At 44.3% G+C, this 25105-nt stretch overlaps 1 protein-coding gene across 1 annotated transcript in view; it reads left to right on the forward strand.

Annotated features, from left to right (window-relative positions):
* The window catches only part of LOC109911759 (protein Daple), a gene marked incomplete at its 5' end in the record, with an annotated part of 117394 nt that overhangs the window by 62883 nt on the left and 29406 nt on the right, over positions 1-25105 (forward strand). Inside the window, 3 exons of the mRNA XM_048600325.1 lie at positions 1299-1505; positions 6975-7049; positions 10539-10837. Of these exons, the coding sequence (XP_048456282.1) occupies positions 1299-1505; positions 6975-7049; positions 10539-10837 (581 nt within the window). The remainder of the gene's footprint in view (positions 1-1298; positions 1506-6974; positions 7050-10538; positions 10838-25105) is intronic.

The raw sequence follows: 25105 nt of genomic DNA on the forward strand, positions 1-25105 counted from the left end.
TGTTTTAATGGTGTGAATCTTCCTGTAATGGCATATCCCTCTCCAACCTCTGCATCCACCCCAGCCTGGTCTCCTTCACTGCCCCCAACATTTCTCTTTCTCTGTCTCTCTCTCTCTCTCTCTCTCTCTCTCTCTGTGTTTCTCTCTGTTACAGCAGAGGAACAATAGAGACAGCCAGCATTATACCCTGTTGCTTCATTAAACATTGCTGTCAACCAACTACAGCTCTGTCAGGTCCCCACACAAATAATTCTAATTTGTAATTACGTACAGAGACAGCAGAGTCTGGTGATTTCACCTTTTTGTCCTCATCCTTTTTCTTCCAAAGCAAGAAACAGTCATCTGAATCTTTCCTCACCCTGCCCCATTGGGAATGGTGGCCTGATGATTATGTTACTGGACTCTAATCCAGAGAATGGGACTGATAACCCAGGGATAGAGTTTAAATCTCATCATGGCACCTGTACCGATTAAATCCAGCGAACAAATTATTCAGGAATTGAAAACTAGTATGAATAATGAAGGCCAGAAACTGCTAGGTTGTTGTAAAAACCCATCTGGTTCACTAATGTCCTTTTAAGGGAGGAAACTGCCATCCTTACTTGGTCTGGCCTACATGTGACTCCAGACCCACTGCATTGTGATTGACTCTTAACTGCCCTCTGGCCAATTAGGGATGGACAATAAATGCTGCCTGGCCAGCGATGGCTACGTCCCATGAATAAATGAAAAAAAAGTAGGCCATTCAGCCCTTCAAGCCGCCTCCTCCATTCAATATGATCATGGCTCATCATCCAAATCCGTACTGTGTTCCCACGTTTGGCCCGTACTCTTGTACCAATCTTTTTGTAACAAATAAAACCGTGGTGTTCAAAATCAAAATGTTTGAAACACAATTCTCTCCTCTTTGCTGATTTTGATTTTTCTTTTCTCTCTCAGCACCGTCCTGGAGATTTACCTTCAGTTGCAGGAAACTCCAGGGAAATCCTGGAGGGTTGGCAGCCCCACGAGTATCAGGGTCCTCCTGCCCCATGGCTGTTTTCATTCCTTATTTATGTCTTTTGAGGTTGCTAACTCCCAGCGTGTTTGATTTTGATTGCTTGGTGTCGCTGTAGTCCATGTGGTGTTTGAAGGCTGTGGGGTGGGGTGGGGTACTGCAGTGAGTTGACTGCGTTATCGAGGCCTCTTTCTATCCTTCCGAGCCTAGTTCAGCTGCTGATTCTGTGCTTCAAGGTTCTTTGTCGCTCTTCACTCCTCATTTTTGCCATGACGATAAACACGCTTTCTTTCTCTTCCAGTTGCCGGTGACGGCCAAAAGCAGAGAGAGCTGTCGGGGAGTTCAGGCCACTCCGAGAGCCCGAGCCCGAGCCCAGAGGGAACCAGTACAATGTCCCATCGCCGCCGCAGTAACCTGGGATCCATGGCGTATTCCACATCTGCCATCCACCTTCCCACCTCAAACCTCAACCCTACCTACAGCTATAGGAGACAAGTCCGAACCAAAGGTAGGCAGCACATTGAACGTCCCAAAACAGACCATTTGGCCCAACTACTTTCTGGATGTTTAAATTAGGAGCAGCAGTAGGCCATTCGGCTGCTCCAGCCTGCTTCACATTTGAGAAACGCATGGCTGATTGACTCTCCACTCCTGCCTTCCCCAACAGTGCCCTTTGACTCCTTTGTTACCTCTTCCTCAAAGGTTTTCAACAACCATCCTCTGCTGCCTTTTTAAAAAAGATTCAATCAGGGGATATTGGTGTCACTGGCCGGGGGCATTCCTTGCCCTTCCCTAGTTGCCCTTGAGACGTTGATGGTGAGCTGCCTTCTTGAACCACTGCGGTCTACGATGCCATTAGAGAGGGAATTCCAGGGTTTTTGACCCAGTGACAGTGAAGGAACGGTGATATGCTTCCAAGTCAGGATAGTGAGTGGTTTGGAGGGGAACTTGCAGGGGGTGGTGTTCCCATGTATCTGCTGCCCTTGTCCTTCTAGATGGAAGTGGTCGTGGGTTTGGAAGGTGTTGCCCAGGGAACTGTGGGTTGACCCTGTGATCAAGAGGGTGTGGGTAGGGGTGGGGTGGTGGATGGAGCAGAAGTTACTTGAGAAAGCTGCTGGGCTACGAGAAGCGTCCTGTTGGTCTTTGCCAGTGATGGACCCAGCCAGCGTCTTAGGATCAACCAGTGACGAGGAGAATGAGGACTGGATTGGGTGCAGTGGGGAGGGGAGAGAGGTGGGAGGGGTGTGCTCACAGTTTGGGAGCTCACAGCAAATACGTCCCCCTTCCCCTCCATTCCACCCACCTCCTAGTGCAGTGTCCCTCAATCAGACTCGGATCAGAGTTAGACTTCCTGCTTCATCCCATCCCCGAAGCCAGCTTGGAGCTTCCCCAGTGGAGGTCCTTAAGCAGATTTTATCACATTAACCCCTTCCTGCACCAGCCCCATCAAGTGAACCAGCCTTTCCAGATACACGGCTGCCAATAGCTGCAGAGAAGAAACACTTGGTTTTATAATCCTCTAAACTCCTTAACATTTACTCCAGAGAGCTGGCGTGGCCTCTTTCTGTGCTGTACTGACTCCATAGATTCCTTCTGGTTTACATGCAGTAGAAACATAGGAGTAGGCCCTTCAGACCCTCGATCCTGTTCCACCATTCAACATGACCATGGCTGATCATCCAACTCAGCATCTGCTCCCACTCTCTCCCCATGTCCCCACAATCCCTCCAGCCTCAAGAACCACCTCCAATTCCTCCTTGAAAACACCCAACAGCCTAGCGTGAACCACCCTGTGTAGTAGAGAATTCCACAGGCTCCCCACTCCCTGGCTGAAGAAATCTCTCCTCATTTTGGCCGTACGTGGTCTACCCCCTATCCCCAGACTGCGGCCCCTGGTTCTGGACTCCCTGGTCATCAGCAACGTTTCTGTGTTCACCCTGTCAGGTCCTGTTAGAACTCTGTCTGCCGACCAGTTCTCTGTCCATGTCAGCACACTATCCCCCATCCTATGCACTTTAATTTTGTGTGTTAATATCCTTGAATCATTCACAGGATGAGGGCATCACTGGCCAGGCAGCATTTATTGCCTATCCCTAATTGAACAGAGGGCAGTTAAGAGTCAACCACATTGCTGTGGGTCTGGAGTCACATGTAAGCCAGACTGGGTAAGGATGGCAGTTTCCCTCCCTAAAGGACTTCAGTGAACCAGATGGGATTTTCCAACAATTGACAATGGATTCATGGTCATCATTAGACTCTTAGGTCCAGGTATTTATTGAATTCAAATTCCACCATCTGCCTTGGCATGATTTGAACCTGAATTTTGCCTAGGTCTCTGGGTTAACAGTCCAGCAATAATACCACTAGGCCACCGCCTCCCCCTCTTAGATGGGACCTTATCAAAAACCTTCTGAAAGTCCAAGTAAACCACATCTACTGGGCTGCCCCTTATCAATTCGACTAGTTATGTTCTCGAAAAATATACTCTAGAAATAAATCCCAGTGCTGGTTAGCATTTTTGAAGTTTTTTCTGACCAGCAATGTCTTTTATAATGATACGTTCACCTATATCTCTAATCTCTTTCCTATTCTCCCCCATTTGAGTTTTGTAAGTTCAAGGGTGTAGTCATGGATTCTAGTTTTCCTTACAGAGTGTATCACCTCACCCTAATCAGCATCAAAGTTCCTTTCTCATTAAACTGACAGTCTGAAAGGTTTCCAACGTCATCTTGTCTTGGGTGGCATTCCTGCTCAGTATTTGTTGACAGATGTGTTCAGGTGTAACTTGTATACTAACTACGTTTCATGATGTGTAGTGAAGGGCACTAAATGGGGTTTTGCTCGAGTATGTGGAAGAGGCCTGTGGTGCGACCGTAGTGTTTCAACCTCGGGTTCAAATCCCACCTCATATGGCCATAGACGTGTGTCATTACACGTTCAGACATGTTCATAAGAAAACTAAAAGACAGAACTGCACTGAAGCTGGGTATAGTTGAGTCAGGAGTCATGTGCTTGTAATGTTTCACTCTGAACAAATATTAGATCAAATTAAGATTTGTTCCAGTTCTATTCCTCATAAATTAGCTTTGTTTTTAAGGGACCAAGTTGACTCAATCAACCCAAAGTCTTTTGTTCTCATTTCATAGGCACTGCATATTCACCACAAATTATAACAAGTCTGGCAGTGAACAGAAAACAGACTAGATGATGCATAAAACTGTACTGTTTTGTAATTGAAGGGGAACTTGCAGGAGGTGGTGTTCCTATGTATCTGCTGTCTGTGTCCTTCTAGGTGGTAGTAGTGCTTCTGAAAGTGATGCTGTACTGTAACAGTTCAAGGCAGCTGAGTGCGGTGTTTGTATGTAATTGTGGGCACAGTTATCACATTATAGGTACAGAGACAGTTCTTTCTCCAAATACTAGCAGGACACCCTAAATGGAAAGAGTGGATACAGAGAGGTTGAACCTTCTCTCTCAGTTCCACTGATGAGAGAGATCATGCCAGGAATGGGTGTGAATGAAATTTTAACATGCTTTTATTTATGCAAGGAATGCGAGCATTGTTGACAATGCCATCCCTGAGTCCCATTGTGAACATTTGTGCAGCGTATGTCCACTCACAATGTAGTTAGGGAAGGTGTTTCTGGAATTTGACTAGAAACAGTGCAAGGACCTCAACTGAATGTCAGAATGGTGAAGAAGTATGGAGGAGAAGTATGGGTGTCCGTATGTGTCTGCTGCCCTTGTCTTTCTAGGCTGTTTGGAAGGTGCTACTTAAGGAGCCTTGGATAGTGGACAGTTGTGCAAGCGGGCTGCTTTGTCCTGGATGGTGCCAAGGTTCTTGAGTGTTGTTGGGGCTGCACCCATCCAGGCAAATGGGGAGTATTCCATCACACTCCTGACTTGTGCCTTGTAGATGGCAGACAGGCTTTGGGGAATTGGAAGGTCAGTTACTTGCTTCAGGATGCCTAGTCTCTGACCTTCTCTTGCAGCCACTCTGCTTATATGGCTTTTGTTTCTGATCAGTGGTAACCCCAAGGATGTTGGTGGTGTGGGATTCACTGATGGTTATGCCATTGAAGAGCAAGGTTTGTGAGAATCCAAGCAACAAGCCAATACGTGTGTGTGAGCGTGTGCCAGGTGCAGGAGAAAACATGCATGACAGGACAACTTTGTCACATGTATTGGGAAAAATACAGGACAACATGCTACATGTACAAAAAAAGTACATGTAACGTGTTTGGTGAAGACTGATTTGTCTTGGGGATGACTACCTCTCGTCCAGTAACGTGGTGACACATGTTGTCCATATATTTTGAACTCGGGAGGGTTAATGAACGGTTTTGTGGGGTGGGAGAAGAAAGTGGAAAAGTAATAATAATAATAAAAGGAAGCCTTTGTCCTTTATTCGAGAGAGTATTGATTAGAATTGGCATTTGCAAAGAATGAGTCCAAGCTTAAAACCTGCACATTCTGCTCACAGGCCGTCCTGAAGCACATTCAGACTGAACCAGAGAGTTCAAGTTTCAGTCCCAGATGCTCCATTCCTCACCCAAATATTTTCAAATATTGAGTAACTGCATGTGGCTGTCACTACAAACAATTGGAGTCAATTAACTTTTCATAATCTAAATAGGTGGGGAAGTTTTTATCTTGCGGGGGAGAAAAGGCACTTCAGAGAAATTCTGATTGGTGACCAATAATGGTCGAAGATGAGAGAATTGAAAATTGGTGATTAGGTGCAGGATTTTAATGGAATTTAAACAAAATTATTTATACTAGGCCAGTATTTATTTCCCATCTCTTTTTTTGCCCTTGAGAACGTGGTTGAGATGATGAGCGAACATTCCATAAACATCCACTCCCTCCACTGACGCTCAGTAGCAGCAGTATGTACTATCTACAAGATGCACTGCAGAAATTCACTAAAATCCTCAGACAGCGCTTTCCAAACCCACGACCACTTCCATCTAGAAAGACAAGGGCAGTAGACATATGGGAACACCACCTGCTGCAAATTCCCCTCCAAGCCACTCACCATCCTGACTTGGAAATACATCGCCGTTCCTTCAGTGTCGCTGGGGCAAAATCCTGGAATTCCCTCCCTAACGGCATTATGGATCAACCCATAGTACATGGACTGCAGTGGTTCAAGAAGGCAGCTCATCACCACCTTCTCAAGGGCAACTAGAGATGGGTAATAAATGCTGGGCCCAGTCAGCGACGCCCATACCCTGAGTGTGAATTTTTTAAAAATGATCACAAGGGGTTTCTAGACTTTGTGGCAGTGGTAGTTGAAGGTTCAGCCATCAGTGTCCAGAAGGATAGCCCTCCAAAAACCTCCTTCAGGCTGGAACAAACTAACTTGGAGTCAAGTCCACAGTGGAGTTTGAATCCGCAACTTCCTTTGCAAGAGAGCTCTTCCTGAATAGGGCCAGTAGTTATCTTCGGGGTCAGGTGATGAAGATTCAATAGGCACAGCATATATAACTGCTGATAAAGAACCACAATCTGACATGGTTGCTTAATTTTCCCTTTCAGTTTGAACTGGTAGCTGCAGAGCTGTTAATGATTGGGACTAATTTACCCATTTCATTTGTAACTGTCCTCAACTCACTGTGTTTTGTGGGGAGACTCTGTGTAGTTTCACTCATGTTCTCACTGCAGTATTTCACAGTGACTCTCTTTAAGTATCTCTGTTTCTACATATAAATAGTTTGCTATAAAATACTGACCACCAACCAACTCCAATGGGAGGTGCTTTGCAGATTGGTCTGTATATCTCGGCAATAGTGTCCAATGGGATTTACAGGATTACTGCAAGTCCTGCAGTTAATCCCTGTCCAATTCCTATTCAGTGGCTGATGAAGGTGATTTTGCAAAGCATATAATGGTCCTAAAAGTAGAACTGTGCTCCATTATGTGGGAAAGCATAATTATTTCCCCTCTATGTTTTGTTCCATTCCTTCTCCACCAGGTTTTAACTCTGATGATGATCTCCGGACACAGTCCCTTGAAGTGGAGTTGACCAATAATGGGAATGCAAGTCTGGGTAGGTCCTGGTGAATTTCCTGCTGCCCTTTGACCTGTACCATGAATCCAATTGCGATTCTCATGGAATTCAGTCCATGAGGTCATTGTCGGTATAACTAACAAATTGTTGCTTTCCCTGTGTTTTAATTAATCTTGCACCATTTGCTAGACAGTGCTGCAAATGTTGTTGTTATATCTGTCCTTCCTTTCTGTGGCTGTTTCTATTCTTCTATATCTGCGGCATATTGCAGAATCACACCCTGCTTCACAGTTTCTCAAATGTTTTAATGTCGGAAATGAGATAGCCACTTCAAACACAGCGAGCTCCTGCAGATCTGATCCTTTAAAATTCATTCACATGATCTCTTGCCAGCCCAGCATTTATTATGCATAATTGCCCAGAGGGCAGTTGAGAGTCAGCTACAGTGCTTTGGGTCTGGAGTCACATGTAGGCCAGACCAGGTGAGGATGCTATTTCTTCCCAAAAAGACTTTAGTAAACCGGATGGGTGTCTTTTTCCCCAACGATCGGCAACAGTTTCATGGTTATGATTAGATTCTTAATTCCAGATTTTTATTGAATTAAAATTTCACCATCTGTCATTCCAGGATTCGAACCCAGGTCCCCAGAATATTACCTGAGTTTCTGGATTAATATTCTAGCAACAATACCAGGAGGCCATTGCCTCCCCTCAATTTTAATGATATTATTCGAAAATTAATTATTAACCCAAGGACACTTTTTTTCCCTGTGAATTTTTTGAGGTCCTTTGCATCCACTTAGATACAATCAAAAAATTGTTACATGTTAAATAGACTTAGTTTATTTGTGTCCTAAACTACAGATTGAAAATGGATTCTGGTTTAAGTTAATAACAAGCAGTGCTTACAGACTTAAAAGGTTCAGAAACAACAGGGGAATGAAATAATAAAATGAAACAAGCTCAGGAAATAAATGCTTTTAAATTATCTAGCTGCAGACTCCTCAAGATGGTCACTGACAATGCTAGTACTCATCAGTAATGCACTAAAGCAATTCATTTGGATTATGGGTTCAAGCCTCTGGAGTAGGATTCTAATATACAGCCTCCTATTGAGTACGAGAGATTGGTTTGAGCTGTAACAGCATTTTTCTTGGCTGAAGATAAAACCAAGCCAATTAATTTCTCTTGCAGTCTCAGGGCTTAGCAGTTTGGAGAGTAGCTGCAAACTAATCTCCCTGCCAAAACGCTCAATGTAACAGAACACATCGTTTAAATAAGGTTTCAAAATGGCTTCAGGTTTAGCTGCTTCCCACTCCTTAAAAAAAAAAATGAGGCCCCAGAAATCCCACTGGACACTATTGCTGAAATGTACAGACCGATGTATAAAGCATTTCCCATCGGAGTAGGTTGGTGGTCAGTACATTTCGCATTGCTGTTTTTCTTTATTATTCATTTCCCGTATGTGATGTGAGCTGGCCTGCTGGGACTCCAAAACTATAGCTACATGTCAGTAGAGTGTGCATTATTAGACCTGCCATCTCCTGGTACTAATTCATCTACTTAATCTGTGTATTATTCACCTCTTGGAGGTGATCAGACTTCAAAATGCAAGCCATCCTTGGGGTTACCATTGACCAGAAAGCCAAATGGACTCCCCACGTAACACAGTAGCTACAAGAGCAGGTCAGAAGCTAGGAATACTGCTGCAAGTAACACATCGCCTGACTCTACAAAGCCAGTCCAGCATCAACAAGGGACAAGTCGGGCGTGTGATGGAATACTCCCTGCTTGCAGCCCCAACAACACTCCAGAAGCTTGACACCATCCAGGATAATGCGACCCACTTGACTGGCACCACATCCTCAAGCATCGACTTTTTCCACCACCAACACTCAGTAGCAGCAGTGTGTACTATCAACAAGATGCTCTGCGGAAATTCGCCAAAGATCTTCACACAGCATCTTCCAAACCTACAACCACTTCCATCCAAAGAACAAGCGACAGATACGTGGGAACACAACCACCTGCAAGTTCCCTTCGAAGCCACTCACCATCCTGACTTGGAAATATATCGCTGTCCCTTCAGGGTTGCTGGGTCAAAATCCTGGAATTCCATCCCTAATAGCATTGTGAGTCAATCTATAGCATATGGACTGTGTTGGTTCAAGAAGGCAGCTCACAACCACCTTCTCAAGGGCAACTAGGGACGGGCAATAAATGCTGGGCCCAGCCAGCAATGCCCACACCCCATGAGTGAATTTTTAAAAAATGTCCCAACCAATGCATGAACAAAGTGATCAGACACTGGGACAGAAGGATCCTATTAAGAGCTACCCCCTTGAGCTTGCTGCCACTCCACGCACCTTCACCCTCTGTCCAACGCCTCTCTCCCTCCCTCCCTCCAACATTACTTACCTGTGGCCTGAGTCACGCTACCTTTCTAAGACTCTATCACTCCAAAGTATGTTCTTCCTGGAACAGCCACAATTCCCTGTGGCGCTGCAGAGCACAAGAGCTGCTGGTCTCTGATTTGGCTGACAGCTCTTCCTGCTCCTAGGGTCTTGTTTCCAGGGAATGGCCCATCTGTGGTCATGCCACTGCCTGATTATTGGATTATGAGAGATGTAGGAGCAGTAGGCCATTCAACCCATCATGTTTGCTCCTCCATTTGATGAGATCATGACTTTCCAGACCCCTTGATTTCCCTTACTGATTAAAAATCTATCTCGGCATTGAAAGTACTTCATTATCCAGCTTCGCTTAAGAATTCCACAGGTTCACTACCCTCTGGCAGAAGAAATTCCTCCTCATCTCTGTTTTAATATGCTACCCCTGCCTCTGAGATTATGCTGTCTGGTCCTAGACTCTCCCACAAAAGACCCCTCTGCATCGAGTCCTCTAAACATACCAAGAGGTGTGTGGGGCTCGTGTGAGTCCCCAGCTACAGGTGAGACTCGAATACTTCAACAAGATTTCAACCTACAATACAGTCTGACAATGATATAGTCTCTTTAACTGACACAAACTTTATACTTAGCATCATACAATGACACAGCTCAGAAAGAGGCCTTTCAGCCCACTGTTGGCACTATGTTGGAGTCATTCAACTAATATTACTCCCCTACTGTTTCCCCAGAATCATGTAAATTTTGCCTCTTAACTACTTAGCGGTTCTCTTTCAGCTTGGAATCCGCCTTTACCGATTTTCAGACAGTGTCTTCTCAATCACTGTTTTGTTAAAAGTCTTTGTTCATTCTCTGTCTGTTAATCGTCATAAATCCCTGCTCTTTGGTTACTGACCCCTTCAACCACTAGACACAGTTTCTGCCCAAACCATCTGTTCATGGTTTTAGATATCTCTAAGAGATCTCCTCTTGACTTTCTCTGCCATAACAGCTGAAGATTTCCAACGCAACCGAAATTTTCAAATTGCTCCAGGTAGGATTAAAACTTGCAATTGATGAATACCCCCCCAATATCACAGTGTCCTATCTATTTCATACTTCACTTTGGTTGCCTTTGTAGGTGTTACTGATCACATGGATGGCAGACTGGAAAGTCTTAGGACTGACGAGCTTGTGCCTAGTCAAGACATCGGAGCAGGCCCCAGAGAAAACCAGCCCCTTCGATCCAGCTCAGTGCTGCTTGCAGGCAGTAAGTCGGACCCCATGTTATCGCGGAGGAACCCAGTGTCCTACAGCACGCTGCAGAGGAGCACTGCAGATAGCTGTCCCTCAGGTCGGACCAGGGCCTCCTCACCTGGCAGTGAGATGGTGACATTGGAGCAGTTTCTACAGGAGACTGGGCAGTTGGGGTCAAACAATGTAAGTAACTCTCCTCAACTCTCACCTGCATGTGCTACCAATGTGTGCTATGTGCCTGATAGCCCAAAGCAGTGCCCCATGTGAGTCAGTCTCCTCTATCCTTTGTGCTGTCCCAGCCAAATTTATTGAACACCAATGAGTGGAGATCTAAAGCACTCCAAAATCGAAGGCATAGAATACAGAGAATAACGGTCAATCTGTACTTTTGAGGCTGGAGGAAGGTTTTGTAGTGGAGCTCCCCCAGGGCTCGGTACTGGGACCCTTCCTTTTCCCGGTATATATGAATGATCTGGATCTTAGTGTGCAAGGGGCAATTTCTAACTTTGTATATGACATGAAACTTGGAAGCTGTGTAAACTGAAGAGGACAGTGTAAAAGGAGATTGACAAGTTAGTGGAACGGGCAGATGAGTTCCAATTCAGAGAAGTATAAGATCAAAAATCACACGACACCAGGTTATAGCCCAACAGGCTTGTTTGAAAACATTAGCTTTCGGAGCATCGCTCCTTCATCAGGTGTAGTAAGAGAGGCACAGAATCTATAAGTAAAAGATCAAAGGATCATACAACTGATGCAAACGTATTGAATAAACCTAAAATGGCTGGCTGACTCCCGCTGTAAAATCAGTTAGAAAGGAGATGCAAGTTTTGATTGATTAATATGCAAATCCCAGAATTTCTTTCAAATAACTGCCCTGAGATAACTAAAGGTTTTATCAGTGTTTACAAGAGGTGACATCTCAGGTCAGACAATGCAGTTCAGGTGTGAGTCCCTGTTTAGAATCTGTCTGTGTTTTAACCTGGAGTCAGTGTGAGAGTGAGGTGATATACTTGGGTGCAAAGAACATGGCGAGACAATATAAAACAAAGGGTGCTGTTTGAAAAGGAGCAGAGGAACCTGGGCATCTATGTGCATAAGTCATTAAACATGTCAGGACAGGTAGAGAGACCTGTAAATGAAGTATACAGCACTTTATGCTTCATAAAAAGGGACACTGCGTACAGGAGTAAAAAGTTATGATTAACTTTTATAAGACACTGGTTTAGGCTTCAGCTGAAATATTGTGCACCATTCTATGCTCCACATTACAAGAAGAATGTGAATGTGTTGGAAACAGTGCAGCAGAGGTTTGCAAGAATGGCTGAAGGGATGAGGCACTTCAGCTATGAGCAAAGATTGGAGAAGTTAGGGGCTGAGGTTGTTGAATTGCTCGCGAAGCTGGCTTGTTTTTGTTCAGACGTTTCGTCACCATGGTAACATCATCAGTGGAGCCTCCGATGAAGCGCTGTTATTCTACTCCACTTGAAATTTATACTGTCCGGTCCGTTATGGTGAGTAGACAATGGGCGCATGACCGTCATTATGAACAAACCAGACGACGTTAAAAAAGCACAGACCTTGCTTGCAGATACAATCACTTACCAACAGGTGGTGATAGACCCAGCACCGCGGCTAGGTTCTAGGATCACCCAGGCACTGAAGCGATGAATGCAGGGCAGATAACCAAGACAGACTTCATGAGAATGAAACCAGAAGGCACAAACACCCCTCGCTTCTATGGACTGCCGAAAATACATAAACCAGACATTCCTCTCAGACCCATTGTCTCCCTACCAGGCACACCTTCACACAAACTGACCAAGGAACTACAACAGAGATTGAAACACCTAGTAGATGGATCACCTCATTCTATCCACTCAACCCAAGATTTCCTCGATACCCTCAAGAACATTAAAATCAGCAACAACGAGATTATGGTGTCCTGTGACATCACAGCTTTATTCACCTCAGTTGACATCCCACTAGCCAAAGAAACAGTGGCCACGTTACTGAGGAAACAGCAACACAGACCAGCAAGGACAACATACTTAAATTACTAGACCTCTGCCTCACCACACACTTCGTCTTTAATGATCAAATATACAAACAGATCAACGGTACACCAATGGGGTCGCTCATTGCAGAGGCGGTCATGCAAAGAACACATTAGCCTCCCCCACATTCTAAACTGTGGATCCAGTATGTGGATGACACGTTTGTCATTATTCAACACAACAAACTAGAAGAGACCCACCACCTCATCAACAGTGTATTTGCAGGATTTAAATTCACAACTGAAGAAGAAACCAACAATCAACTTCCGTTTCTGGATGTTAAGGTAGAACGACTGACCAATGGGGAGTTCCAAACCTCAGTATACAAAAAAGTGACCCATACAGATCAAATCCTCAAGTTCCACAGCAACCACCCCAACGCCCACAAACAAAGCTGCATTAGGACACTATTTAAACAGGCCAGGACACACTGCAACACTCCAGAAGTACGCAGGAAAGAGAAAGAGCACCGATACAAAATCTTCACGATGAACGGATATCCCCGCAACATCACCACACATGCCTACTAAACAGACAACAACAGGAGGACACAGTACGCCCTCACACACTGGCCACACTTCCCTACATCAGGAACATAGCTGAACTGACAACAAGACTCCGAAGACCACTAGGAATCATGGTGGCCCACAAGCCCACAGCCACACTAAGACAAACACTTACAAGGATTAAAGACCCCATTCCCACAACATGCAGAACGAACGTGGTTTACAAAATACCATGCAATGACCGCCACAGACATTACATTGGACAGGCAGGAAGGAAACTAGCCATCAGAATACATGAATGTCAGCGAGCAGCAAAATGGCACAGTGAACATAATATCTGTACATTCAGACAATGAAGGCCGTCAGTTTAACTGGGACAAGGTAACCATAGTAGCCCAAGCCAAACATAGACACACACGGGAATTCCTAGAGGTATATTTCTCCACCCATAATGCAATCAACAAACATATAGAATTGGACCCCATATACAAACCCATACAGATCAAAACCAGAAATGACACTACTCCCCATTACGGACCAGACAGTCTAAATTCCAAGCGGAGTAGAATAACATCGCTTCAGCGGAGGCTCCACTGACGATGTCACCTAACATGGTGACGAAACGTCTGAACAAGAACAAGCCAGCTCGGCAAGCAAGTCAACAACCTCACCCACAACCCGAGCTACAGATCTTTGCCAAAACTTTAAAGTTCGAGGCTGTTTTCCTTGGAGAGGAGAAGGCTGAGGAGAGATTTAACAGACGTTTTAAAAATGATGAGACTTCCAGACAGAGTGGCTATGGGAGAAACTGTTCCCATTTGGAAACAGACTAAGAACCTGGGGGCACTGTTTTAAAGTGTTTTACTAAAGAAGCAAATGCGAGGTGAGAAAAATCTTTTTTTCCACCCAGCAAGTAGTTAGGGTCTGGAATGCAATGCCTGGACGTGTGGTGTGGTTCAATGGAGGCATTTAAGAGGGACATTTAAATTGAAACACTGTGCAGCATTACAGGGAAAAGCCTAGGAGACTGGCACGAGAGTCAGTGCAGATATGATGGGCCAAATGCCCTCCTTTTGCTCCACAACAATCCTGTGATTCCAGGAGTAACAAGTGCTCTCTAGGCCGTCACACAATGAAGAGCATTCGGGGATATTTTGTCAACTAACCTGAAGCAGGTAGGTGGGGGAGCAGCTGAGCATTCCCTTTCAACACTTGTTCTGAAGTGTCTGTGGGAAATACATCTGCTAACTTGCGCACAGCATGATCCCACAAGTTTTAGCCAGGGCGGAAATGACTATTACGAGGGGGCATAACTTTAAGGTGATTGGAAGAAGGTATGGGGGGATGTCAGAGGTAGGTCCTTCACACAGAGAGTGTTGGGCGTGTGAAATGCGCTGCCAGCAGTGGTAGTGGAGTCAGATACTTTAGAGACCTTTAAGCGACTCTTGGATAGGCACATGGAGGATAGTGAAATGTAGGGTATGCAGGGTAGATCGATCTCAGTAGGATAATTAGGTCGGCACAACATCGTGGGCCGAAGGGTGTGCTATACTGTTCTGTGTTCTGTGTTCTATGTTCTATGTTTTAAATGTCATCGTGGTCACAACCAGGTAATTTGATTTTAATGATATTGGTTCAGGGATAAATATGAATCAGGAGATCAGACAGAGCCACCAAGCCCCAATCCCCCTCACCTCCCATCCCGCACTGCCCCATTTCCAATCGTGCCGTGTTATACTTAACTGGGGATGTAGCTGGGGAGGCCTTGGTATTTTATTTCAATGAAACTGGGGCAACTCTGACAATGCTGCATCTCCTCCTTCAATCCTGGGGCTTATTTTGATTCATTCAGTGGTGTTAGCTTTGTTAGCACGGCCGACATTTGTAACCCATCCCTACTTGCCCTTGAGAGGTGGTGTAATGTTCATCTGTTAGTAAGTAATTGCTGGGTTGAATACTTATTCTAAATTGTTTTCAGATTAAAGCTATATTGGAGAAATACTTCACAGATAACAAAGTAAAGAAATTTAAAAATACTAATTAAAAACTAACTAATTAACTTGGAGATGCAAGTCAGGCGATGTATTCTAACTTTATGATGTGGGAGCTGGTGGATCCCATTGTGGTTATAGTGACTACATTTGTAGCAAGGGTCGGCTGCTCGAGGAACTCCAACTCAAAGTTGATGAGCTGGAGTCTGACATTTGAATGCTGCAACACATCAGGGAGACGGAGAGTTACCTGGACACTGTTTCAGGAGGCAGTCACACACTTCAGGTTAAACACTTCGAATCTGGCCAGTGGTCAGGGAAAAACGATGTGACTACAGGTGGGGCAGGTCGAGGGATCCTGAATTTAGTATTGAAGGGGCTTCAGCTCTCGACCTTGTCCATCATGTGCCTGTGTGGATAAGGAAAAGGACTGTAGGGAGGATGGACAAACACACCACTGCACTGGGGGAGCAAAAGAAAAGTGGTAGTGGTATGGGAATCAGTTATTAGATGGACAAGTTACATCTTCTGTAAACAGGAACAAAAGTCCTGTGTTGCCTACCTGGTGCCAAGGGTAAGGGCATCTCAAGTTGACTTGAAAGGAATCTGGAAAGGGAGGGGGGAGATCCGGTTGGTGTGGACCATGTTGGCACTAACAAGGTAGGCAAGAGGTCCTGTTTGGGGATCATCAGAAATTAGGAACACAGTTAAAGAAACAGGACCTCAAAGGTTCAATCAGATGAGCATAGAGATAAGAAACTTATGGAAGTAAACACATACAGCATGACTTGCCTGCTCCTGGCCCATATCCCTCCAAACCTTTCCTATTCATCTGCTTATCCAAATGTCTTTTAAGTGTTGTAACTGAATCTGCATCTTCCACCTTCTCTGGAAGTTCATTCCACACATGAACCACTCTCTGTGTAAAAAAAAAGTTACCCCTCATGTCCTTTTTAAATCTTTCTCCACTCACCTTAAAAATATGCACCCTAGTTTTGAAATCCCCCACACTAGGGAAAAGGCCCTTGCTATTCACTTTATCTATGCCTCTCATGATTTCATACACCTCTATAAGGTTACCCCTCAACCTCCCACTCTCCAGTGAGAAAAGTCCCAACATATCCAGCCTATCTTTATAAACTCCAATCCTCCATTCCCGGCAACATCCTAGTAAATCTTTGCTGTACTCTGTCCAGTTTAATAATACCCTTCCTAGAGCAAGGCAACCAGAACTGTGCACAGTACTCCATAAGTGGCCTCACTAATGTTCTATACAACCTCAACGTGATGGCCCAACTCCTATACTCGAAGGTCTGAGCAATGAAGGTTAGACTGCTGAATGCCTTCTTAACCATCCTGTCTACATGTGACGCAAATTTCAAAGACAAAAAACGGTCCTGGAAATCACAGCGGGTCTGGCAGCATCCTTGAAGAGAGAGAGCAAGCTCACGTTTCGAGTCTAGATGACTCTTCATCAGAGCAACTTACCCACCACCAATGCCATACCCTCAGGTCTGTAATTCCCAGGCTTCTCCTTACAGTCTTTCTTAAATAAAGGCACAACATTAGCCACCCTCCAATCCTACGGCACCTCACCTGTGGTTATAGATGATACAAATATCTGTGCTGGAGGCCCTGCAATTTCTTCCCTAACTTCCCACAGCGTCCCACACTTGATCAGATCCCAGAGATTTATCCACCTTTATGTTTTCTAAGACCTCCAACACTTCCTCTTCTGTGGACTGTGGGTTGTGGAGGCATTGGTGGTGATCTTTCAGGAATCACTGGAGTCAGGGAGGGTCCCAGAGGGCTGGAAATTGGCAAATGTAATCCCCCTGTTTAAGAAGGGAGGAAGGCCGAATACAGGAAATTATACACCAGTTAGCCTGACCTTGGTCATTGGTAAGATTTTAGAGTTCGTTATTAAGGAGGAGATTGTGGCGTACTTAGAGGTGCATGGTAAAATAGGGCAGAGTTAATCACAACTTTGTCAAGGGTAGGTCATGCCTGACAAATCTGCTAGAATTCTTTCAGGAGGTAACAAGCACATCAGTCACAAGAAAGTAAGTGGACATGATATGTTTGGATTTCCAGAAGGCCTTTGACAAGGTGCCACACAGAAGGCTGCTGAGTACAATAAGAGCCTATGGTGTTAGGGACAAGGGATTGGTGTGGAAAGAGGATTGGAGCCAGAGAGAGAGAAGGGATAAAGGGGTCTTTTTCAAGTTGGCAAACGGTAACTAGTGGAGTTCTGCAGGGGTCAGTGTTGGGACCACAATTATTTATATCCTATATCAACAATCTGGACAAAGGAACTGAGTGCATTGTTGCTACAATTGCCGATGACACAAAGATAAATGGAGAGGCAGGTGGTGTTGAGGAAGTGGGGAGGCTGCAGAAGGACTTGGAACAGCTCGGAGAGTTGGCAAAGAAGTGGCAGATAGAATTCAATGTGCGAAATTGAGGTTATGCGTTTTGGTAGGAAGAATAGAAGCGTAGATTATTTTCTAAACCGGGAAAGGCTTCACAAATCTAAAGTACAGAGGGTCTTGGGAGTCCTAGTTCAGGATTCTCTTAAGGTTGGCAGTTAGGAAGGTAAATGTTAGTATTCACTTCAACAGGGCCAGAATACAAGAGCAGGGATGTACTGCTCAGGCTGTATAAGGCTCTGGTCAGACCACACTTGGAATATTGTGAGCTGTTTTGGGCCCCATATCTAAGGAAGGATGTGCTAGCTTTGGAGGGGGTCTGAAGGAGGTTCACAAAAAGCATTCTGGGAATGAAGGGCTTGTCATATGAGGCATGGTTCAGGACTCTGGGTCTGTACTCGGAGTTTACGAGGATGAAGGAGGACCTGATTGAAACTTACAGAATACCGACAGGTCTGGATAGAGTGGGCATGGAGATGTTTCCACTAGTGAGAGAGACTAGAACTCGAGGACACAGCCTCACGGTGAAGGGATGACCCTTTACAACTGAGACGAGGAGGAATTTCTTCAGCAAGAGGTAAATCTGTGGAATTCATTGCTGCAGCGGGCTGTGGAGGCCAACTGATTTAGTGTGTTTAAGATAGAGATAGATTCTTGATTCATTAAGGGGATCAAAGGTTACAGGGAGAAGGCAGGAGAATGGGGTTGAGAAACATATCAGCCACAATCGAATGGCAGAGCAGACTCAATGGGCTGAATGGCCTAATTCTGCTCCAGTATCTTTATGGTCTTACAATGGGGATGGCTTCATGAATTGCTGCTGTTCGAGAGGGAGTTCCAAGATTTTGAGCTTACAACAGTAAAGGAACAGCAATGATGGGTGGCTTGGAGGGGATTTTGTCGGTTATGGCTTATCACTGATGGCATCAGTTTAACAAATGTGTCCAACCCTCAGGAATCCAGCTCAAACACCCACATCCTTCTGATTGAAGAGATGAGAGAACAGCCATAGAAGGTGATGAAATATTGCTACATTGTCCTGTGTTCTGCCTACAAACTACACTGTACACATTACACCAGTGATTCATGCTATCAGGGTCACCATAGCTGCTTCATCAGCAACATGCTTCTTCCAGGAATAATGGGAGAAATAGTTACGTAACAGGCTGCAGTGCCAAGAATATTTTTGTTTGAACAATTTTTAAAATACAATTTTGAGTCATTGTTTTGGCTTTCACTCTGGTATTTGGAAAGCCGTACGTGAAATGATAAGTCACAGATCTGCAAGGGTTAAAGATTTAAGAAGAATCAACTCTTCATATTCATATCCACTCTTACCAGCTCATTTTACAGATTGATCTAGAGGGTTTATCCCCTCAGAGGCAGCCATGTCCTTTCTTAGGAAAGAAGACAAATTAACATACACAGTGCACACAGATATACTTACCAACGCCACATCATATTTGGATACAACTCGTTGATTCTGAAACCTTTGTGTTAAAGGCTAACATTCGAGTATTATTTTTCCCATCTTGCATTTTCATTGTATTTTCTGTCATTCATATTACCTCATTGGGTAGGAGTTGGGATGTCATGTTATGGACATGACATGGTTGGTGAGGCCACTTCTTGGAGTACTGTGCACAGTTCTGGTCACCCTGCTACAGAAGGATGTTTTTAAATTGGAAAAGGTGCAGAAAAGATTTAGAAGAATGTCACCAAGACTGGAGGCTTTGAGTTATAAGGAGACGCCAGACAGGCTGGGACTTCTTTTCAATGCAGTGGAAGAGGCTGAGGGGAGACTTTTTTCACTGGAGCCTAGGAGGTTGACACATGACCTTAGAAGTTTATAAAATCATGAGTGGCATAGATCAGGTGAACAGCAAAAGTTTTTTCCTTAGGGTAGGAGGAGTTCAAAACGAGAGGGGAAAGATTTAAAACGGACCTGAGGGGCAACTTTTTCCACACAGAGAATGCTTAGTGTGTGGAATGAACTGCCAGATGAAGTGGTAGATGCAGGTACAGTTACAACATTTGGACAGGTACATGAATAGGAAAGGTTTAGAGAGATCTGGGCCAAATGCAGGCAAATGGGACTAGTTTAGTTGGGAAACGTGGTCAGCATGGATGAGTTGGACCAAAGAGTCTTTTTCCAAGCTGTAGGACTCTACAGGGACACCCTAATCCCACTGGTGTCAACATTTCTAAGTTTCTTTCCTCGAAAAGCATTCTTCTGATCAAAGTGGATACCACTATAGTCCATCTACCATTGACTTAACCATTCACTCACCCAACCTGTTGCTATCACTCTGCAGCACATTTACATCTCGCTCCCGACTTGCTGTCCCACCTAACTGTGTATCATCAGCAAACTTGGGTATATTACACCCTGTCCCCTCTCTCTTGCTCTTTACTTTCAAGGTGAGATTGAGGTTCATGATGGTTTTCTCTGACCTCCCCATGTCTCCAGTGTTCTGTCTCTGCAGACCCTTTTCCTTCAGATCCTCTTGATCATAGCCACCCATCTTCTCCTTGATGTTCCTCTCTTCCACCCTCCTGGTTCAGTCCACGCCAGCATGCTCTTCATTGCATGATCCTCTAGCCTTCCCTGGATGTTCCATTCCAGTCTCCTCTCCTGGGCCTCCTTGGAGTATCAGTCAGCCTGACATTCTCCCAGATGCTGTCATTCTGGACCAGTCTTTTCCTGAGACAGAGCAGATCAACGTCAACATCCTCATCTCTGCCGCATCAAACCTTCATCCTTGCGTTTTTTCAGACAGCTTGCTGTTGGACGGGTACGATGTTGCCAGATGCATGCAGGTGTCTTACTGCCCATGCCATCGAGTAACTTCCAGGCTTTTGCCACGATTCCATTGGCCCAGTTGGATTCTGTGCAATTTTTCACTTTGTTCAGGGCCGTCGACTCATCTGAGTCATTGATATGGACTGGGAGGGGGTGAGACTGGACCCTAGCCTTGATGCTGCTGCTGCTTGTAACCACTCCAGCCAGGGGATCTGCTGGTACATGTGTACATCAAGATCGAGTGTCTTCCTCCATTCTCTCACATCCACTGGAACCCATCTGCAACCGCTCGGTGACATCCATCACCCACCTCCACCCAGCTCGACACTTCTTTCTTCCCCACTCTACCCTCCCACAGAGATCGCTGGAGCTTCTCAGCCCTGATCAGATAGCCAACATACTGCTGTCATCTTTCCTGAATGTCGCCTTTCGAGCTCAGTTTGCTCTTGTATTTTCAAATACCTGTCCAGTTCTCTTCTGGCCTGTATCTGGGAATTTTAACAATTGTCTTAGCACTCACGTATTAGGCCTCAATTTCATTTTATAGATCTTTGTTTACTGTCCAGGTATCCAAGGCTTTCACAAAAGAGGAGACTTCTTGTGATACTTTGCTAGTAATAGCTTCTTTCTGTGCCTCATCAGTAAATGCTTTCTGAAACTCCAATTATGTTACATGTACAAGGATTTATCCTATAACACGATAGTTGTTTTCTTCTGTGACCTCGCGCTATAGAAAATCGCCTTTTAAAATCGCACCGTAGGAAATCGCTATAGAAAATCACTATACCTGTACAGCAGAAAGTTTGCATTATCCAAATAGCGTTCACTATTCATCAATGGTGTTACAGCCGAGTCGCATTAACAAACCACGCGTTATTAGCAGAAATACAAGTACTAGTTCTCGTTTATCCGGCTACAATCTCAAATGAGACTCGGATTTGTCGGACGTAATCTCTCTCAGAGAAATCTGGAAGAACGTTATTCCAAAACTCATCAAATCCCTTCATTTTGCTTCAAGTTACTGTTGTGGAGCCTTGCTGAGCTTGAAAAGCCTGTGGTAATCCCAGTTTAATAGTGCTTCATGAAAACAGTCATGTTTAGAAGAATGAGAGCCATAAGATGCCAAAGGGGATTGACAAAGTAGACATAGAAAGAATATTTCCTCTTGTAGGACAATGAGAGGTCATAGTTTTAGGAGCAGGAAGCGCAGAACTGGCAGCACATTATCCCAGGATACAGAAGTTTCAGGTGGGTTGGGGGGCTATGAAAGAGAACTGGGGCCATTGTATTGTGGATAAAGGAGACCATCACTTCAGTAATGAGGGAAAACAGCCGAGAAAGCTATCCAATGAGGCCATTTGGGTCGAGCGCAGAAATAAAGAATGGGCAGTTACCTTGTTGGGATTATACTGTAGGCTTCCCAACAGTCATAGGGAGATAGATAAGCAGGTATGTAGGCAAATCACATTAACTGAGATTGCCTTAGTGTGAAAGAATTGGACAGGGTGTAATTTTTAAAGAGCATCCTCAGAGCTTTTTATGTCAGTACACAGAGCCCTACCAGAGATGGGGCAGTGCTAGACTTAAGCCTAGGGAATGAAGCTGGTCAAGTGGTCGATGTGTCAGTGGACGAAGATTTTGGGGAAAGTGACCATAACTCTGCAAGTTTCAAGGTCACTTCGGAAAGCGGTGAGGATACTGTAACAGTTGTGTCCAAATCGGGGAAGGCTAATTTCAGTATCATTAGACAGGATCTGGCAAACATAAACTGGGATTTCCAGTTAAGTCTACGTTTGGAAAATGGGAATCTTTTAATAATATAGTGAGAGTTAAGGGCCAGCATGATCCTCTAAAAATGAAGGACAAGAGCAGCAAGTTCAGGGAACCCTGGATGTCAAGAGATATTGAGAATTTGATACAGAAAAGGAAGAAAACATATGTTTGGTATACCAGGAGTAAAGAAAGTGGAGTGGGGTTATTTATAAAAGAAATTAAAAGGGCAAGGAATGGCCATGAAATATCTTTGGTGGATAGGATTAAGGGAAACTGCAAAACATTTTATAAATATATTGAGAGAAAGAGGATTTTGAGGTAAAGATTGGGGCCTATTAAAGACCAAAGGGGCAATCTGTGCATGGAGCCTAAGAATGTGTGTCAAGTCTTAAGTGAATATTTCCCATCTGTATTCACAGAGGTGAAAGACATTGTAGCTGCAGATTTCAGTTGGGATTGTGATGTTCTAGAACACATTAAGATTAATAAGGAGGAGGTATTAGATGTTTTAACTGGCCGAAAGACGCACACATCCCCAGGGCATGATGAGATGTATTCCAGGCTGCAATCAGATGCAACAGAGGAGATTGCTGGGGCGCTGGTGGAGGTATTTAATACTTTACTGGCCACAGATGAAATGCTAGATGACTAGAAGATAGATAATGTGGTTTCTTGTTCAAGAAGGGCAGCAGGGCTATGCCAAGTAATTACAAGCCAGTTAGTCTGATGTCTGTGATAGGGAAATTATTGGAAAAAATTCTGAGGGACAGGATTAATCAATACTTGGAAAGGCAGGGATTGATCAGGGATAGTCAGCACAGATTTGTTGGAGGGGGATCCTGTTTGAAAAGGTGACTAAATATATTGATGAGGGTAGTGCAGTTGATGTGGTCTACATGGACTTCAATAAGACTTCTGACAAAGTCTGACATAGATGGTTGGTCCAAAAGGTAATACAATTAGGTGGCAAAGGGTAATGGTGGAGGGTTTATTTTGTAATTGGAAGTCTGTGACCAGCAGTGTACCCACAGGGTTCGCTGCTGGGACCCTTGCTGTTTCCTATGTACATTAATGACTCGGATGTGAAAGCAGATGGTATAATTAGCAAGCTTGCAGAACACATCAAAGTTTGTGGTGTTGATAGTTAGAAGGATGGTCTCAGGCTACAGTCTGCTATTCATAGCATTTTACAGCACAGAAGGAGGCTATTCAACACATCATGTCTGTACTGGCTCCCAAAAGAGCTACCCAGTTAGTCCCATTGTCCAGCCTTATCTCTGTAGTTATCTGAATTCATCACTTTCAGATATATATCCCACTCTCATTTGAAACTTCCTATGGAATCCACCTCCAGCCCTCTCCCAGGAAGCCCATCCCAAATCCTTAAAACTCTCTGAATAAAGAAGTTTTTCCTCATCCCACTCCTGGGTCTCTTGCTGACGGTCTTGAAATTGTGATCCCTAGTTACAGACAGATGAGAATATCCTCCTTTTTCCTGTCAAAATTGGTCATAACTTTGAACACCTCAATAAAGTCACTTTAGTCTTCTCTGTACCAAGGCAAATAAGCCCAATTTCTCTAATCTTTCCTTGTATCTAGAATCACTCATTCCTTGTATCATTCTAAGTAAACCTCTTTTACATTCCGTCCAGGGCCTTAACATCCTTCCTTAAATAAGGTGCTCAGAACTGAACACAGTACTCTGCATGTGGTCTGACCAATGATTTGTAAAGGTGTAGCATCACTTCCTTGCTTCTGTACTGCAAGCCTTTATTTATAAACCCCAAGGATCCTATAAGCCGCCTTAATGACTGTTACAACTTGCCTGGCTACCTTCAGTGAATTGTGCACATGACCCTGAGGTCCCTCTGCTCCTGTACTCCCCTCAAAGTTATACCATTGAGCCTGTATTGTCTCTCCATGTTCCATCGACCAAAACACGTTAACTGACATTTCTCTGCATTAAAATTCATCTGCCTTTCCAGACTGCCCATTTAGTCAACTTGTCAATGTCCCTGTGAAGCCATTTAGCATCATCTTCACAATTCACTATTCTCCCTAACTTAGTATCACCTGCAAATTTAGAGATTCTGCCTTCAACACCCATCTCCAGGTTGTTTATATAAATCAGAAAAAGCAAGTGTCCCAACACCAAACGCTGAGGGACACCACTTTCAACTCGTCTCCAATTTGAGAAATGCCCATCTATACATATCCTTTGTTTCCTATTTAATAGCAAACTTCTAATCTATGCTGCCAAGGACCCATCAACCGCAAACATTTCTAATTTGCTAATCAACCTGCCATGTGATGCCGTATCAAATGCTTTCTGAAAATCCAAGTATACAACATCCACAGCACTACTCTCATCCACTGTGTCACCTTGTCAGAGAACACAATTAAATTTGTCAGACATGACCTGCCCTTGACAAAGCCATGTTGACAGTCTGGTATTAACCTATTTCTCGCTAAGTGTATATTTACCTTATCCCATATTATGGTTTCCGTTACTTTTCCCACTGATGTCAAGCTGACAGGTCTGTCATTTCCTGGGTTATCCTTTGCCCTTTTCTTAACACCATTGTCACATTCGCAATCCTCCAGTGCCCCAGGACTAATCCTATGTTCAGAGAGGTCTGGAAAATTTTTGTCAACAGCTCTGTGATTTGCTTCCTTACCTCTATCAGCAACCTAGGATACATCCCACCCGGGCCTGGCGACTTGTCTACCTGGAGTGCTGCCAGCCTTTTTAGCACCCTTCTTTATTTATCATTATAGTGTTCAGTTGCTCAGTACCTACGTTTTCAACTGGGCCATTGTCATCATTTTTCTAATTTGGTAAGGACAGAAGCAAAATATTCATTTAGTACCTCTGGCATATCCTTTGCTTCA

Source organism: Rhincodon typus, chromosome 8, assembly GCF_021869965.1.
Source record: "Rhincodon typus isolate 14 chromosome 8, sRhiTyp1.1, whole genome shotgun sequence".
In the NCBI taxonomy this organism is placed as follows: domain Eukaryota; kingdom Metazoa; phylum Chordata; class Chondrichthyes; order Orectolobiformes; family Rhincodontidae; genus Rhincodon; species Rhincodon typus.